The sequence below is a fragment of the Neolamprologus brichardi genome, chromosome 11 (genome assembly GCF_056152115.1).
Source record: "Neolamprologus brichardi isolate AB-2024 chromosome 11, ASM5615211v1, whole genome shotgun sequence".
NCBI classification, from domain to species: Eukaryota; Metazoa; Chordata; class Actinopteri; order Cichliformes; family Cichlidae; genus Neolamprologus; species Neolamprologus brichardi.
Window position 1 is genome coordinate 17,877,133 of NC_142114.1, and position 17,763 is coordinate 17,894,895.

The following is a 17,763-nucleotide window of genomic DNA, read 5'->3' on the forward strand; positions in this document are numbered from 1 at the left end:
GAGGGTGCTGCTTAGGGCAACAAGTTGTGTGTGTGTGTGTTATTAGGTGTCTGCAGTTCTAATAAAGGAAAGCAGTGTGTCCTTCACTGCCTCATCAGATGGCTTTGCTCTGCTTTGTCTGCCTTTCTGATTTCTGTCTATGTGTCTGTCGGTGTTGCGGTGGAGCTGGATGGCTCTTAGACTGTGGGTCATCTGGAGAAAGGCGCTTTCGGGATGGACCTCACCTGTACTTTCGGACTATCTCTATGCAATGAGTGTGTTTGAGACTGAGAAACTTTAGATGTTTTTGTGGTGTTTTTGACCTGGTGTGAAGTGGGTATACAATAAGGCAGTGTGTGTGTGTGTGTTTGTGTATGTGTGTGTGCCATTGCTGTTGCCCACGCCATTAGAAATGCTGGGGTGTCCAGCGAGATTATTTTTGGATCAGTGACAGCGTGTCAATGGCTGCAGATGCATCGCAAAGGAAGGCTCTGAGATACCAACAGACCCTGGTAGGTCTTTCCCAATCTTCCTTTACTTGCCTGCCTGTATGCTGTCCTATCTTTAACTTCCAAAGGTTTTCCCTTGTTTCTCTTGTTGTGCCATCACACCTGCTTCTCTCTCATCTTTCCATCAATTCACCTGTCACTTCCTCTCTTCAAACCTTTTTTTTTAACCGTTCTTCATTCTTAATGATTTTATTTTTTGGTCTAGCCTTCATTGCTTCTCTCCTACGCCTACCTTTTCTGCCTATCATGCTTCTCTGCTCCATCATACAAAGTCCTCCTCATGCTCTCCTACTAAATCAATAATCTTCATCTCCGCTCTCGTCCTCCCCCCACCCACCCCAACTCTGTCTTTTCTTCTCGAACAAGATTTATGCAACTTCATGTCATGACTTTATTTCTGCAGCTCGGATAGACACGAACAGTCTGTACAATTTCTCACCGCCCACGCCTCAACCAGCTGAGTGAAGGCGATAAATGGAAAGTCATCCCTGGGAAAATGGAAAAAACCCTCGATCGTTTACATTTCTTTTGCGACTCCTGTGCATCTTCTTTCTGATGCCTTGTAAAGTCATTGCTGTTTACATGTGGCGGTGGATATAAATACCTATATACAGGAAACCCGAGCAGACAGGTTAGATGTACGTGGTGAGATGAAGTCATGTCACTTTATCCTCCAGTTCATCTGTTTAAATGCTTATCCAGAATGATAGTCATTCCTCCCAGGAGCATCTCGAGATGTCTGGTGACATTTAGCCACTATTGACTCTTTTTTTTTTAGCATTTTTATTCTCTTCTCTGCTGTGGTCATAGATTACTAACAGCTTCAGCATGCTCTTTTCTGCAGAGCTGATTGTGAGTTTGAGACAATAAGACAATAAGCAATTGAGGCTGGAGCAGCTGGGCTGTGTATATTCATGTAACTGATCAAGTGCGGAGGAGCAACAGCAGTGTGTCAGTCCGTCCTTCTGCTCGTCTTCCTCTTCGCCTTTGAGAAGATGGATGATTGTCCAGAGCAAATCCCGAATCCCCGCTCCTCCTTCAGTCCCTTGGTGCTGCACAAGTCAGATATAAATAAGAAAATTAATTAAATCACGCTGTTTACAAGCTTAATGTCTCTGTGAAGTCACACATCTCTCAGGTGTGAAAGCTGTGTCTGTGTGAGAGGAAATTAGAGCCTTGAAGGATCAGAGGATTTTATGTGCAGAGCTGTTAATAGATCGTCCTGATATAATTTGTTTATTGATCAGGAGAACTCTCCTGTGGTTAGTTTGGCTGGTTCACAGATTCACACCGGTGCCTTAAATTGAAGATGACTGTCTGTTTTTAGTGCTTGCAGTAAGTGTTGATGTTACGCCTGAGATTTGCTTTTAGATCACATATAACTGTTATTTCAACTTAATTCACAACAAGCCTTTCAATGATGTTCAAACAGCACTCGAGGGTCAGTTTTTGCTTGATTGGATTGTGCGATGAATGAAGCCGTATTACAAAAAAAAGTAATTTTGCCCTCAGAAGGTTAATGTTTGATTTCCATTCACTTACGTGATTTGGTTCTTCACAAATTACACAAACTAGGTGACGAAAGATTTTAGTGGCACCAGTCGACTGATTTACACATTTTCATAACAAGCAAAAGTTTTCTGATTTAATTCTAGGAGGAACATCTGTTGATGTGACCTCATGCGCAGATTGCTCTCGAGCTATGTGCCATATTGGACCAAACACTGGTTGCCCTGGAAAAATGTGTTTTCCCCAACTGGTTGGCAGTGGTTTCTGGAGGTTCCTGGCACAAAAGTGTGTGGACTGACCAGAGCTTTTAGGACTAAAAGCAATTTTAAGCTGCTTCCTTATTCGCAATGATTCGCCAATACAGTTAGCACCAAATTTTTAATTTGGCAAATTTTTACGCCAAATGCATTTCCTTAAACCAAAAGGATTTGGGACTGAACCAGGGACCCTTCTGTGAATGTGGAAACCACTGACCTATGGGTTTTCTGTTAAATCGCTTAATAATCCCAGCTAAAAAAAAATAAAAAGGCAGTGAAGAGATCATGAGGATGTCTGGAAAGAAATGCTGTCCACCCTTCAATTTGGCCTCGGGCATGTGTTTATCCACACCTCATCAGGTGTAGTCAACAGTTTAGCCCAGGCAACACCAAAAGACTTGCACTGTCAGTCCAATGAGGGTAGAGAATATGGAGAAGTTATATATATAATATAATAATTAGAAAAGTTCAACTTTAGAGAAAAGCTAATAAAAGATTTGATTTAATTTTGTTTCTTTTTTGTTTATCTGGTTTTCTGTGATATTTAATGACATTTAAGTGATGGATCTTTAAATTATCCAGATTAAACCTTAAAATCTTGACATCACTACACCCACAAAGATTAATGCTCACTGGCCTTGCAGAGTAGTGTTTATTAATTTAAAATCACACAACTGTTGGTGACTCTTCACTTTCCCAAAGAGGAAGCTCCCTCTGTGGACTCTTGTCACACTGACAAACACTTTCCACAGTGGCGAGAGCAAATCGCTGCTTGTGAAGATGTACACACACACACAAACACAATGTATATTTGTGCCTGCTTTTTACATCTGGTTGTGTGTAACAGTTGATGTGATGGATGAGGTTAAAAGCGAGGTTGTGTGAGGAGACGAGTCTCAATCTGTGAGAATGTCAACAGCAGTGAAATAGATCCCATAAGTCTCAAATGTTACAGGCTACTAAAAGGGATAACGTTCACCTGCCAAATGTCCCGTGGGCTGGAATGACTGCAATGTAGACGATTAAGCCATTAAATTTCATACAATAATGCGGACACGTTTTTTCAATTACAGGGGTAGTTCTAATGTAATAATTAAACAGTTGGATGTTACTTCCATAGCATAAAGGTGAAATGTCACATTGCTAAATAGTGTCAATAGCTTGTTATTGTTTTGTGTAAAGGTTAAAGCCTTCCATCTGTCTGTTCAACAAGCCTCCTGGGAGAGATGGCCCGAAAGAGAGGCAAACAGCGTCAGAGAGAGAGGCAGGGGGAGAACTGGGGAGAAGTGTGTCAGTGAACGTTGGATCACACTGCTGCTAAATTTATCGACGAGTAAGGTTTCACCTCAGGGGTGGGGGGGTTGGATGGACGTGGACAAGGGTTGGTGAACGGGAAAGTTTGAGGGCGAAGAGCGAGGCAGAAAGGTGAAAGGTCTCCAAAGAGTTCAGATGCAGGAGAGACCGCTTGGAAAAATAGACAAAAAAGTAACTTTTTGTGTCTCTGAAATTCATAAATGCAGATTTCTGATCTGCAACAGTACCTTTATGGATGTGTGAAAGTGGAAAATCATAAAACATTGTGTTGCTTATGGAGAGTGGAGCCAAAATCACAAGAAATAGAACATTTAATACTGCTGATGACTGAAAAATATGAAAGCTTGTTGCCACCACTGGATTGTTTAAATGTATTTTTTTAATGTTGAAATTTTACTACAACTTTGAGTTAATTACTCTGAATTTCAAGATGCATAACTTGAGCTTTTCAAATAAACCCAAAAACAAACTTCCATAAAATGGACTCGTGGGAATTTGGTACTTAAACGCTTTCTGTCTAATAAATGAATACATTTCTATTAATATATCAGTTTTAAAAGAAACCCATTGTACTTTTTTCCAACTTTGTATTTTTAATTTCAGATTCAGGGTAGCTTTGCATAATTCAATCACAATAAGCCTTGATTAACTCATACCGGACTTTGATGTCGCTCCAGTGTTCAACTATTGTCTGAAATAAGCTGTTTTAGCCCCTTTTACTCCTCTGTTTAAGGGATTTTATGGAAATCCACTCTACTTCATAGCCAAGAGTAGAAAAATAACCTCTGAAACCAAGCTTTTTGAATATTTTGAACTCTGACCCTTTGGTTCACAGTGATTGCTTGGACATATGTTGATCTGACAACAGGAAACTTCAGCCATATATGAACATCTGCAAAAAAAACTCATTACAGGTCCCCTTTAAAAATGATAAATGTAGATTTGTTAGACTGCCCAGAAGAGAACAAATGTAAACAAATAATAAATGTTAAACAATGAATCAAACTGATATCAAAGGGGGCAGGATTAAGGATTTAAGCCACAGTCAGACTATGTCAAAGTGTCAGTCCACCACGTCTCTTCTTTCCACTAATTTTCTTTCTAATAAGGAATAAAATACCCAAAATACTGAGTGATACCTGAAATATTTACATCAGGAAAAAGAAGGCCATCCATTACACTCACAGCGGCTTTTTTCAGACTGATGTGCATTAGTTCTCTATTAAAAATCTGCTTTCATCTGTCTTTTTTTGGGACATGCTTGTGCAAAGAAGAGTGGTTGGATTCTGTCTTCTAGTACGCATGAAGTGAAATATTTCTTACAAACAGGTAAAATAATAACTACTAATAAAAGTGCAGGGCTAACTGTAGTTGCTGGTGATGATAGGGGGTCTTCACAGTAAGCTATTAACTAATCTGTGAAGTGCATTGCTGGAGTAAACACATAAACACAAACTAATCCAGAATAACAATTATAGAGTTTATAAATCCATAAAATCGCCACGTCAACCTCAAAAATCCAAAATCAGACTGCCTCGTCCCCAAATGGCACATAAACCACGTGAGAACACAGAACACCGGACTGACCCATTTTAAGTACCACAGTTGGGAAAACAGAAGCTGAGGTCATCAACTTAAACCAAAGAAATCGCTTTGAGTTTGTAATGAACATTTTATAGAAGATTAAACTGTTTTATAGGCTGTATTTTAAGGAAGCTAATTTGTGTTTTTACAGTAAGGTTTACTGTGTGTAAAATGTCCTGTCTCACATCATGTTTCTGTGTAACTTAAGCATTAATTAATGGCACCAAAAAAGGCTTCTGTGTACAGAAACAGAGGAATAAAAACATGATATGGCACATTGTACCGGAGCTCAACCAGGCTTTAGTGAAGCATGTCATTCATGCTGAAGGCACTTGAAGAGCAGTGCAGCATTATCCATACACAATGTTAATATATTTATGGTCCTCTTTCAGTCAGCAGGTATTATATTCATGCCTTGAGCTTGCATCCTGCCTGCTGGGTATCATTTATGATCTTGCTGCTGGAATCTGCCAGATTGGCTGCATGACTGGGAATCTACCCTGCTGAATTAAGAGCTGCTGACAATTTATTGTCAAGCTTCAAGTGTCTGTATTAACCTTATTAACCTCTGCTGCTTTCCCTTTTTAGTGTGTGTGTGTGCGCGCACACACACACCTAAGAGTCACTACACTCTTTCACTGTATGGAAGCAGGTAGCAGGTACGGCCCATGTCCCTCACACTGGCAAAGACAGGGAAGGACAGTTGTAAGACACAGATATTCAGAGAAGGCATTACTGAGTGTTGGACACAAGCAAGACAGTGAGCAGGAGGAAGAGCTGAGAAGATGAGGGAGCGCATCAATACTTTTCAGACAGGTCTGAATATCGATCAGTTTCTGGTAAGGCTTACTATTTCCTCCCTAAATAGTGAACTGCTTTTGCAAGATGAAATGCATCTAGCTTCCGTTTTCTTTTCGCCGACTTTAAATTTTATGTTGTGCCTGTAATTATTGAACATGAACCAGGTTTAGATAGAATTTAATGGCCTCACTGGTTTGATTTTTCTGAATTTCTTGGTGGTAACATGAAGTGTGGTCTCGCATGTAAGACACAGGTTGTTTTTTTCTTTTTTGGCTGCCTCGATTTGCCTTAATTAGAAAATGACAGCTTGAACAGTGTTTGGATGAGGCATGGAATTGTTATTGTGCTGGCTAATTAGTGTATGCATATGGAGACACTCGTGGAAGTGTGTGTGATAGCTGGGATTTGTGTGTGTGTGTGTGTGTGTGTGTGTGTGTGTGTGTGTGTGTGTGTGTGTGTGTGTAAGGGGGGTAGTCTGCTGATCTGTCCATCAGTGAGCAGGTCAGGTTTTATCATTAACCTTGTGCTACAGGACAGGGCTATATTGTTGTAAGGCCTCACCACACACACACACACACACACACACACACACACACACACACACACACACACACACACACACACACACACACACACTTACTTAATAAACACACATAATGTTCATTTAAGACACAAACACAGACTCTGTGCGCTGAGAAACCTGCACAAACACACACAGATATTTATGAATATGCAATGCTCCCTCTCAAGGGACACAGAAATATGCTTGTATTTTTTAATTAACTCTCAATGTCACACTGCCCTTCAACCTCTGCATCTATCAGCAGCTCTCACTGTGACTGAACCTCTCTCTCTCTCCATGTCTCTCGCTCTCTTTCTCTCCGCAAACCTGTTTGTTTTGTTTACACTTGAAGTTTCTTTTATTTTACAATATTTAATATCTTGTTAGAGCCAACTCGTACAGAACAGATCCATGAACAAATTAAAAGCTCGTGACTGCTCATCGGCGTAATTTGAATACAGGCTTTTAGTCTTAACAAACCCGAGGGAGTGATGTTTTACATTTTTCCGATTTCCTTCATCCCGTGAGACTTGCAGTAAGAACAACAGTAGAAGCTCGGGTTCTTACGAGAAATTAATAACGAGATGTGTCAGGACCGTACAGTAACGCCTGGCTGCGTCCGTGTGTCCGCGGAGATTAACGTGAAAAAAACAAGGAGAGCTACGCAGGAATCTCATGGAGAGTAAACAAGTGTGGGAAAAGGAGGAAGAGGAGTTTGGAGAGGTGGGGATATGTCCTTGTGTTCTTGACTTGGAGTGGGAAGGTCATTCCACATTTGGGAGCCAAACAATGGCAACAAAAAATGTGCAAAAAGTATGTGAAAGTTGGACAAACTGTGGTTACTGATGATGATTGATTGTGAGATTCGGTGTGTAATGAACATGCAAGGTTACGCGAAACAGTGTAAACATAAGGCTGAGGGATGAAAACAGCAAAGTCACCTGACATTAATAAATCGCGGCTTTCAGTGTCTTTCTCACGCTGTCAGTCGGCATTGTTGTCTTGCTGAGACGTGCTTGCTCTCACCTTTTATTTGTCTTTATGTCTCACCATTTCACAGTCAGGTGGCTTTCTGACAACGCAGGAGCTGCGGCTCAGTTTGTGACAGAAATATTAAAAGCCCAAAGTGACATCTTGAATTTCTCTTTATTAATAGTCCAAAAATGCCCAAATATGACATTTTTGAATAAACTTTTCACACTTGTTGAATTTGTTTTTGATTGTGACATGAAGACAAATGCAAAAACCCCAAACTAAGATAAAACACAAAGATAAAGAGATTGAAACAACAAAGATTTTAGACTTTTTGAGATTTTGAGCAAGCAAACAAGTAAAACTCAGCAGAAGGAGGTGCATCCACTGCACTATGTAGATGATATAAAACTTAATTAATTAATTAAATAATTAATAGCAGCGATCACTGATTTATCCCTTTGATCAATCTGTTGATCTTGAATGAGAGGTCAGAGGTCAAACGTGACATGATATTTTCAATCCTTACACAGTACTTTCTATATGTTGACAATAAACACCACACTTTTCAATAGTGTGACCAATAAATCATCAAGTTGACCTTGGAGACTTTGGTGAATGTAAGCCAAATGTTAAAGTATCTCCTCTCCACCCCTACAAAGTTTTATCAGAATTCATTAAACTCTTTTCGAGCTCTCGTGTTTCGAGGCAGAATGACACACACACACATACAAACGTTGCCAAAAACACAACCTCTTTAGTGAAAGTGATAAGACCAGTAAAATTATACTTAAGTGGGATTTGGCTGAGTAATAATTCCAGTTAATTAAAAATAATTACTTTAAAACAGGAGGAATATGTTAAGATATTTACTTTTAAAGATTATATTTACACAACATGAGATTTGTAATTCGTTTGAGGTTCACGGTGTGGTAGTGAAAAAAAAATCTTATCAGACATCTGAAGGTCACTCGGCTCATTTTGAGGCTCCATCAGCAGCTTCAAGGCAACCTGAATCTCATTTGAACTGAGTGAAAGTGTAGAATAAAAAAAATGTCTAACCATGTTAAAGGGGAGTGCACTTTCTATAAATGAGTAGGGCATTACCTTTTAAACAATGGTCATGATCTGTCAGCCGTGTTCATACGCAACAAGGATAGACACTAGGAAGAAGAAGCTTGAAAGACATCATCAACTGTGCTGCAGTTATTTTTCTCTTTTCCTTGAGGCAGGACATGAGAGGTCACATTTTTCCCCTCTCTCTGTGAACAGTGCACAGGTTCCTGTTGTTTCTGTCCCTGGTTTTGATGGTGTCTGGTGCCAGCGGCTGTTTGATGATGTTGATGGATTAGGGCTTTGGTGCTAATGTGTAGTGCAGTGGTGAATTTGCGTGCAGTGCAGGACACGGAGACAGAACAGAGACAGAGCTGCTGCAGCATCATGCAACAGACAGGTGATGAGAACCAGGTAAAGACATGAGGACCGAAGGCTGTAGCTCATCACAGGTTGATTCTTTTTTTCTGTTTTCTCTGCCATGACTTAATTACACAGCCCTCTGCTGTATTTCTCTAATCTTCAAAATTCACTTTGGATCATATGCATGCACTGAATTTAAATCTCCATTTCTTTTCGTAGCTCTCTTTTCCATCATTTTACCGATTGATCATTTTACTGATTTGCGTACTTTGACATATAAAATCAAGAAGCCTGTATTGTAAAACCATATTGTTAAATATTTGCTGTTTTTTTAAATAAACGTATGAAAATACGGCTTGTTTACCTGCCCTGTTCTTCCATACAGCGGAAGATGACAGAGGTCACTGTTATTTGTGTGATACATTTGCAGCCAGTGAAATTAGAAAGTAATCAGCAGTGACCTCTGTGATCTTTTGCTAGACTGAAGAACTGTAAAAGTATGTGAGTCCTTGTTGCCTTTAAAGCAGCAAAATGTGAAGGTAAACTGGTTTGCCCCGAAATGAAAACATGTTTTTTCACATTAGAACATTTTTATTCGTTTGTAGTGCAGACAAAAAACAATCACAAACAGCTCACTGACGGATTCATTCCTCATTTTTAAGGTTGCAGACAAAGAAAGGAAAATAAGATATGTCAGTGTCATGAGTGGAGACCGTTTTATCTTTACTTGCAGCAGAAAATTCTTCAGTACGATATCTTTTTAGCACAGCTCTATTTTCTTGTCATATGTTTTATTTCTTTTACTTAATCCCCTTACCTAGGTTGTTTCCACCGTCAGAATAACAAAACAAAACTGTAACAACAAACATGGAGGGTTTTTTTCTTTGTTAATTATTTATTCAGTAAATTTGAACAAATTTATAAACAATAATCTAACATTTCATAATATATTATCTTAGTGCATAACCATCTGAGTCCTCTTCAGTCCTGCATTTCTCTCACACTTTCATGTAAAAAGGTGCCTCCTTTAGATTTCAGCGACAAAGTCATCCTCTCTGTTATAAAGATCTCCCTCACTATGTTCATCCATTGTTCACAACTTGGACAGACATTTGTGTGAAATTAAATTAAATTCTGTATTTAAAAAAGTGATAGGAAAAGATCCTCCTATGTGCTTATACATAGACTCGCTGGCCACTCCATTAGATACACCTTGCTAGTACTGGTTGGACACCTTTTTGCCTTCAGAAATGCTTTAATTATTCATTTCAGACACAGATTCAAGTGTTGGAAACATTCCTTCCTTGACATGAGAGCAACACACTAGCTGCAGATTTATTGGCTGCACATCCATGATGTGAATCTCTAATTCCACTACATCCCTTAGGTGCTCTATTGGACTGACTTCTGGTGACAGTGAAGGCCTTTGAGTTCACTGTGGACTACAGTGAACTCAACGTCAGCTTCAAGAAATCAGTTTGAGATGATTTTAGCTTTGTGCTTTGTTTTGCTAGAAGCAGCCATTAGAAGACCTTCAGGTAGGCTAGAACATTTCAATTGTTAAAGAAGCCAAAATGTGCCAAGAAAGGATCCCCCCGACCATTACACCATCACCAGCACCTGAAGGTGTTGAAAATTCTGACCAAATTCTGACCCCAACATCTGAAATCTCATCGTCAAAGTGTTTCCAGTCCTCTGTTGTCCAGTTCTGATGAACCCGTACTGTAGCCTCCTTTTTTTTGTTCTGACAGCAGTGACACATTTTGATTCAAAGGCTTCATAACTCAGATGGTCTAACAGTTCAGATTCTTGATCATACCTGAAGGATAGAGAGTTTTATGTTTCCTTAAGAGTCTGTCCTCAGTCCATTACTCTTTAAAATTTAAGCGTCTGGACTTCTTTAAGTTGCTTGAAGTTGCTTGAAGACGTTTCACCTCTCATCCAAGAAGCTTCTTCAGTTCTAAGGTCAAATGGTGGGGAGTCCCAGATTTAAACCTAGTGGGAGTTTCCCCCCAAAGAGGGACAAAAGGACCCCCTGATGATCCTCTAATCGCCTGAGCCAAGGTGTGAAACTGGGTTTGGATCCCAATCAGCCAGAACTGAAGAAACTTCTCGGATGAGAGGTGAAACGTCTTCAAGCAACTTCAAGCAACTTCAAGCAACTTAAAGAAGTCCAGACTCTTTTCTTTGAAAGCTCCTTTGACTACGATGACCTGGATGACTGAGAACCTTCACAGACTTTAAAATTTACATTCTCCCAGTTGGTACTGTCATAACGAATCATAATATATCCTACCACTCTTATGCAGATGATATACAGTTGTACCTATCAGTTTCCTCTGATGATCTGACCTCTGTTCATTAGCTAAGGAGCTGCATTAATGACATCAACTGCTGGTTGTCTCAAACCTTTTTAGAACTGAACAGAGACAAGACAGAAATATTGTTGTTGGTCCAAAAAGTCAGAGACTGACTGTCTGTTTGTATTTTTCCCTTTCGTGGTGAGAAAATCAGGCAACTTTGGCATGATCTTAGATGGTAATCTCATGTGTTCACAAAGCTCCACTTCTCTGTTTTGCTTCTTTAGCTGAGAGTGCTTTCGGTTCCTGTAGTCCTGTTCCAAGCTTTCTGCTGACCTGAGATCAGTTACATCTGTGCCAACATTCAAAAAACAGACTCAAGACCCTTTTGTTCACACAGGTCTACACTCAATAGCTGTGTTTTTTAATGTTTTATTTTGCTGTTTTCATTGCCTTGAGGCACTGTAAACCTAAATTGGAGTTTTGTATTTTTATCTTTTGTGCTACTGAGTTTACATATAATGAATTAAATGTATTATATAAATAAAATCCCCATGGCCTGTGCCACTGAACAGGTGTGTCTAATAAAGTGTCCAGTTGGTGTATGCAGATAGAAACAAGACGGTACCTTCAGTTGCTGTCAAAAAACATAACCTTTGGAAGAAATAATTGCAGCAGAACTCAGGAGAAGTTTTCCGTTGCAAAACTCAGTTTCCATCTTCACATCACACAGAAAAACTTGTATGTAACTTACTTTAAGTATAAGTTTTCCTGCGTGATGCAAACTCTTGCAACCCGATTTGAGGAGGTAATATTCAACCAGCTCTTTGCATATTAACAAATAACTGACAATACTTTGTTTCTCCTGCTGTTAGCTCAGGTTTTACGGGGCTGAAGGACAAGAGTATTAAGCTGTTAGTGGTGCAGCATTGTTCTGAATAACAGTTTGTGGTTTGCGGTGTTTAGTGAGATTTAAAATAACCTCCTAGACGATTTAGAGGCATCAAAGGTTTTCAAAAGCCTCCAGCAGTAACTGCTTGGCCACCTGCTATGTGGTGTATTCATGTATTAATTATAAACTTCTATATCAGTCACGTTGTCATGTGGTTGTAGTGAGTCAGTGTATTGCAGTGGACTGGTTATGTGAGGCTGTTTTTTGTGCACTTGAACTGGAGAAAAATGAACTTGCACTCTGTAGACTTAAAGACTTTTAGAGAAGATGAGATTGTGGATTTTTGTCTCACCTTTCTTTCATTTCACCAGCACATAATTATGTGCAGTTAGCCGAGCTTTCGTCCTGGTTGGGCCTCATGGTTGGATGTGGCCGCTCTGCTTTCCTGTGTGAACATGAGACAGAAATGTGTGGCAGCCAGCTCTCTGTATGATTCAGTTTCTTGCTTTGCTGTGTGGTGGGATGCATGTGATCTGTAGGTTTCAGTTGCACACACCATAGCTGCATCCGGATCTGCAGTATTATACAGCTTCTACAGTTTTAACGAGTCCGGAGCAAGCTGACCGAATGTGTGTGTGTGTTTGACAGCATGTGTGTAGGTGTCTGTGTAGTCATAGGTGTAAAGTGCACACGCAGTCGGAAGTGGAACGTGTGGAATGTCCTCTCTTTCCGAATGTCTTCCTCTGGCTTTTTTCCAGACCCTTCCTTTGCTCAGGGCGGGGATTTTCCAATCTCTATGCCCGTTTTGTCTATTTCTGTCTGTCAGGCTATTCAGGTTGGTGTGTATCCCTTACATACACGCCACACATTCCCCATCTCTTTCTCGTTATCTCAAGACTCTTCACACTAGATCCAGTTTTATCCTTCTTCCAAGTCTCAGTTGTCAGAGGTATTTCGCCTGTTTTTCGTTCTCTCCCTCCACTCCATTCTAGCGTGTTGTTTCTCTTCTGTGCAGCCCAAGAAACACATGATTTTCGTTTCATAGTGATTGCCAGTGTGTCCCTTTGGTTACAGCTCTACGGAGAGTACAGGGAGCAGCTGGGAAACTTCGCCCGACGGGAGGCTGCCCGTTTACTGACAGAGAGACAATGGAGAAGACAGGCAGGGGACAATACCGCAGCCACAGGCCGCAAAGGCCACGGCCGGCGGCATCATCATCAGCACCCTGTGACCCTGGAGTCGCATCACAGCCATGCCTCCTCCACCAAGAAGCCTCGTCCCTACTCCAAATGCCAAGGTGACCAGCATGTGGTTATGAAAATGTATATGGAAACATTTGGCTGTTTTGCCACTTCCACACACTTTGTTGTTTTATTACATGACTTTTCAAAGAGTGAAGCTTTGCATTTGTCTAATGGTTTCAATTTCTGGTTACTTTGCACATTATGATTTTACATGCAACATGATGAGCTCATAAAATATGAGGCAGCACGGTAGTTTAATCAGGCTACACGAGGCACTTAGACTTAATACCACTTGAACTTAAGGGCTTCTTCGAAGGGGTATCTAAATGTAACCTACCCAGAGTTATAAAAAGAAAATCTCTAAAGGTGCAAGACTCAAAACATTTACCCAAATCTTAAGGTATAGAAGGTATTTTGTAGCTCTAATTTTGAATTTTGGCTTTTTTGTTTTTGGAGGCTATAAATGCAAATGATTATGACATAAGAGGGACTTTAGAGTAAGCACTTGAAGGAGTTATGCTCAGTATTGTGAACATGTGCACGGAGTTGAACCGCTGGTGTGTATTAATGTTGACATGGTGTCAGGGAGGTTGAGTCTCCTCTCTGACCTTCTTGGTGCTGTTTTAGGTTTTGCTGTAATGTCTATTTTGACTTTAATACATTTTGAGTGACTGCAGCTTTGTCTGAGTTTTTTTAAACTGACCTCAAATCAGGATCATCATCGTCATTGTTTCAGCCAATTCCAATGATTTTAAGAAGGAAAATAAATATGCAGTTTGTATCAAGTGGGAGTTAGTGCAGGGAATATTGAGATTCTTATATTATAGGAGTGTCACCTCTATCTGTATAAATAATTACACTGTTTTGTCTTTGTGATCTTTCATGTTGTAGTCCATGCATTTGTTGACTATTTGACTGAGTTAATCTGTACTTATCAGTCTACATTTACTTTATTTACTGCATCTGTTTCATCCATGATCTCACTAAGTGACTCCCTGACTCTTTGATTTTATCTCTCTGTCCCAGATTGTTTGGCTCGTGTGCGGTGCTACATAGTGACAAAAATGGGAGAGGACTGGATTTTCCTGGTTCTTCTGGGATTGACTATGGCTCTAGTTAGCTGGAGTATGGACTATGCTAGTGCCAAGAGCCTGCAAGGTAGAGCTGTCATGGGGATTATTGCCATTTCAAATCTTCAGTTTTTCTCTGCACTGCTCCTTTGTGTAATGTGCTTTTGTTTCCTGTTCTTGTTTCTTTCTGTTTCTACTGTTATTCTGTCTTGCAGCCTATAAATGGGTGCATGGGGAGCTTAAGGGCAATGTACCGCTCCAGTACCTCGCCTGGGTTACGTATCCCATGATCCTTGTCATGTTCGCCTCGCTCTTCTGTCACCTGGTTTCCCCGCAGGCCATCGGTAAGCCCTCCATCACCTGTCAGCCTCTATTATCCACTCTCATTATATTTCTTCCTGTATTTGCTTCTTTTTTCTCATTTTGTCTATTGTAAAGTACTGACATTATAACTTCTCTCTCTCTTTTTTAAATATAGGTTCTGGTATCCCTGAGCTGAAAACCATCCTGAGAGGTGTAGTCTTAAAAGAATATCTGACCCTTAAAGCCTTCATAGCTAAAGTCATCGGCCTAACCGCTGGCCTGGGCAGTGGGATGCCTGTGGGCAAAGAGGTAAACCCCCGTGTTAGGCAACATTACTTTAAAAACTATCGTGTTACATTACAAGATCAGTTGTGTTACAGTGTTTCCGACTGAGGAAACTCTTTGGAGTAGATCAGCCTCTACTGCTCTACTTCTGACTATGTTAACTTTGACTCATTTTAAAGCAAGTTGGTACTGGCAGCATTTCCTCCGCCATAAAACAGGAACAAGCTTATTCATTTCCCTCAGAGTGACAGGTTTAGCACCAGCATCATTCATCTGCTCATTTTGCTTCACTACCAGTGTTTTAGCTTACAGATGTTCAAATCCAAATTGCCATTAGGTGTGAATGTGCGAGTGAATGTGAGTGTGAATGGTTGTCTGTCCCTGTGTGTTGGCCCTGCGACAGACTGGCGACCTGTCCAGGGTGTACCCCGCCTCTTGCCCTATGACAGCTGGGATAGGCTCCAGCGCCCCCCGTGACCCTGGAAAGGATAAGCGGAAGCGAATGGATGGATGGATGGATGTTCTTTTAAAAATATGACATAGAGCTCCTTGGCAGCTCAAATACACTCAAAGATAATAATTCAAATACCTCAGCAATGTAACATTCACCCTGTCTGTCGTCGCAAAAGCTGATCTTAATATTTGCACTGACCATAGGTTCTGCTGGATAATAGTGTGTAAGGCATAAACCTGATTTATCTACTAATAGGAACCATGGGTGTTTACTGAGGTTACGGAGCAAAACGGGCCGTTTATCACAGACTTTTATACAACAGGGAACTTTTAAGAAACTTGTGCACTGGCTTCATTTTGCAGACCCAGGAGCTGCATCAGTCTACAGCACTAACACAACTGTAGGATTAGATACATTCCACTCTGCATGCCAAGGATTCACAGGGATGTAGAAAAATATTATTCTTTCCTCACTGCAAAGGAGAAGGAAAATGTGGTAATATGGTAATAATAACACATATTTAAAAAACAACTTAATAAGCGATTGTTTGCAAAGCTAACAGGTTGTGTTACTAGAGAGTAATCTGAGTACTCTAGCCCATTGCTTTGCATTGCATTAAACCCAGCACTGAAGCAAACACATATTTTCGCCTCCTTACTACTTGTGTGCTTCTGCGTCTATCCCCACTCATTCAGCATCTTGTTCCACATCTTCAGTCCTTTTTCTGTCTCACTCTCCAACTGGGAGGGAGGTAATAAATCATCTTCTGTCATGTTGTTCCTCTCGCCCTCTTCTCACGGGACTGAGGCAAATTACTCCAGTCCTCAGCAAAGAACCACATTCGTTTTCCTTATTACAGTAGCATGGAAAGTGTCACATCCAGTAATTACACAGTGATTTATCAGTTCTGATAAAATATGTCCCAGTTTAGACTCTCTGTTTTTACAGACAGCACTCTGTGTCTCTGTAGATAACATTACACGTCACTCATATCTGTGTCAGTAATGTCCTCCCATCACCCCCAGGGTCCCTTTGTCCACATTGCCAGCATCTGCGCCGCAGTGTTGAGTCGATTCATGTCCATCTTCTCTGGAGTCTACGAGGTAAGCTGAGCCCCTGACCAAAGCCGACTACATTACCCACAACCCCCCCATCTCTTTACTGACCACAGTCAACATGCTGATTTAAATGAAGAATGCAGTGTTTTTGTAATAACTTATGGTGTTGTTGACATCTTTGTTGTAATTACAGGGTTCCCACTATTTTTCTCACTATTATTCTCATTATTTTTTAAAATCTGAAAAACAGTTCAGGTATTTCTAGATATTTACAATTATCTCATTTTAAATTTAGTGTCATTTATCTCAACATCCCTGAGAACCTTGCTTGTTAAATGTTATCATAGCACCATGGTAGACGATGATTGGGAGAGCAGAACACTGTAACTGTAATATCAACAGGTCAGTGTTGAGCATTCATATCAGGGTCCTTGTACTTGAACCCTTAATTATAGAATTTTAAATGAAGCCACTTTTGAGTCCCTGAAATTTGCAGAAATAACTTTAACACTAATGAAAAAGTGGGAACCCCGTGGCTGTGTTCTGTCTCTGCCATCCAGCTCACGCCATCCCCTCCCTGTTTCTCCCGTGTCTTTGTTTTGGTTCGCCCCCTCACGCCTCGTCTGTGTTTGTCTCACTGTATTAATAGTGTGACCGTTATGTCTGGCATGTGTATTAACAGTGACCTCCCTGTCTCCCTCTTTCCCTCCCCCCCTTCCCTCCCCTTGGCTTTCTCATTCATCTCTGCATTCACCCTTGACCTTTAACCCAGAATGGCTCCCATAACCAGGACCTGCTGGTGTGTGCGTGTGCTGTAGGAGTAGCCACTTGTTTCGGTGCCCCGATCGGAGGCAAGTCCCGCTCTGCTCGCTCGGCCTCAGGTCTACGGTTGGCTTTGACCTCATCAAGAAACATCAGTTACAATTAATTTGGAGGTTAAAACTGGCCTCACATCAGTGTGCTGCACTACTTGAAAGTGAACCAAACCACTATTCAAACATTTATATTTAGAGTCAGTATCAATGCTACACCTGCAACGGATATTTTAAAGGTGCTGTCTCTTCATTTGCGTGCATTTTGTGCTACTGAAACATAGTGTGTTTTCACAAGGTTATAGTCTGACACAATCCACATTTAAACTCTAGAAAATATGAAAGCAAAATCACAGAAGAGCTGCTTTTCTTTTCTTTCTGACTGGACGTGATGCAAAGGTCAGGATAAGAAATACAAATTAACATTCAGGGCCAAGGATGT

General features: G+C 40.6%; 1 protein-coding gene across 2 annotated transcripts in view; it reads left to right on the plus strand.

Moving 5' to 3' along the window:
* The window catches only part of clcn1b (chloride channel, voltage-sensitive 1b), a 33,382-nt gene continuing 15,619 nt past the window's right edge, over window positions 1-17,763 (plus strand). For both annotated transcript variants that reach the window (XM_087848252.1, XM_006802898.2), the window contains exons 1-6: window positions 1-491; window positions 13,170-13,392; window positions 14,366-14,497; window positions 14,625-14,753; window positions 14,888-15,021; window positions 16,477-16,554. In XM_087848252.1, coding sequence (XP_087704378.1) covers window positions 441-491; window positions 13,170-13,392; window positions 14,366-14,497; window positions 14,625-14,753; window positions 14,888-15,021; window positions 16,477-16,554 — 747 coding nt within the window. In that variant the 5' untranslated portion in view covers window positions 1-440. The remainder of the gene's footprint in view (window positions 492-13,169; window positions 13,393-14,365; window positions 14,498-14,624; window positions 14,754-14,887; window positions 15,022-16,476; window positions 16,555-17,763) is intronic.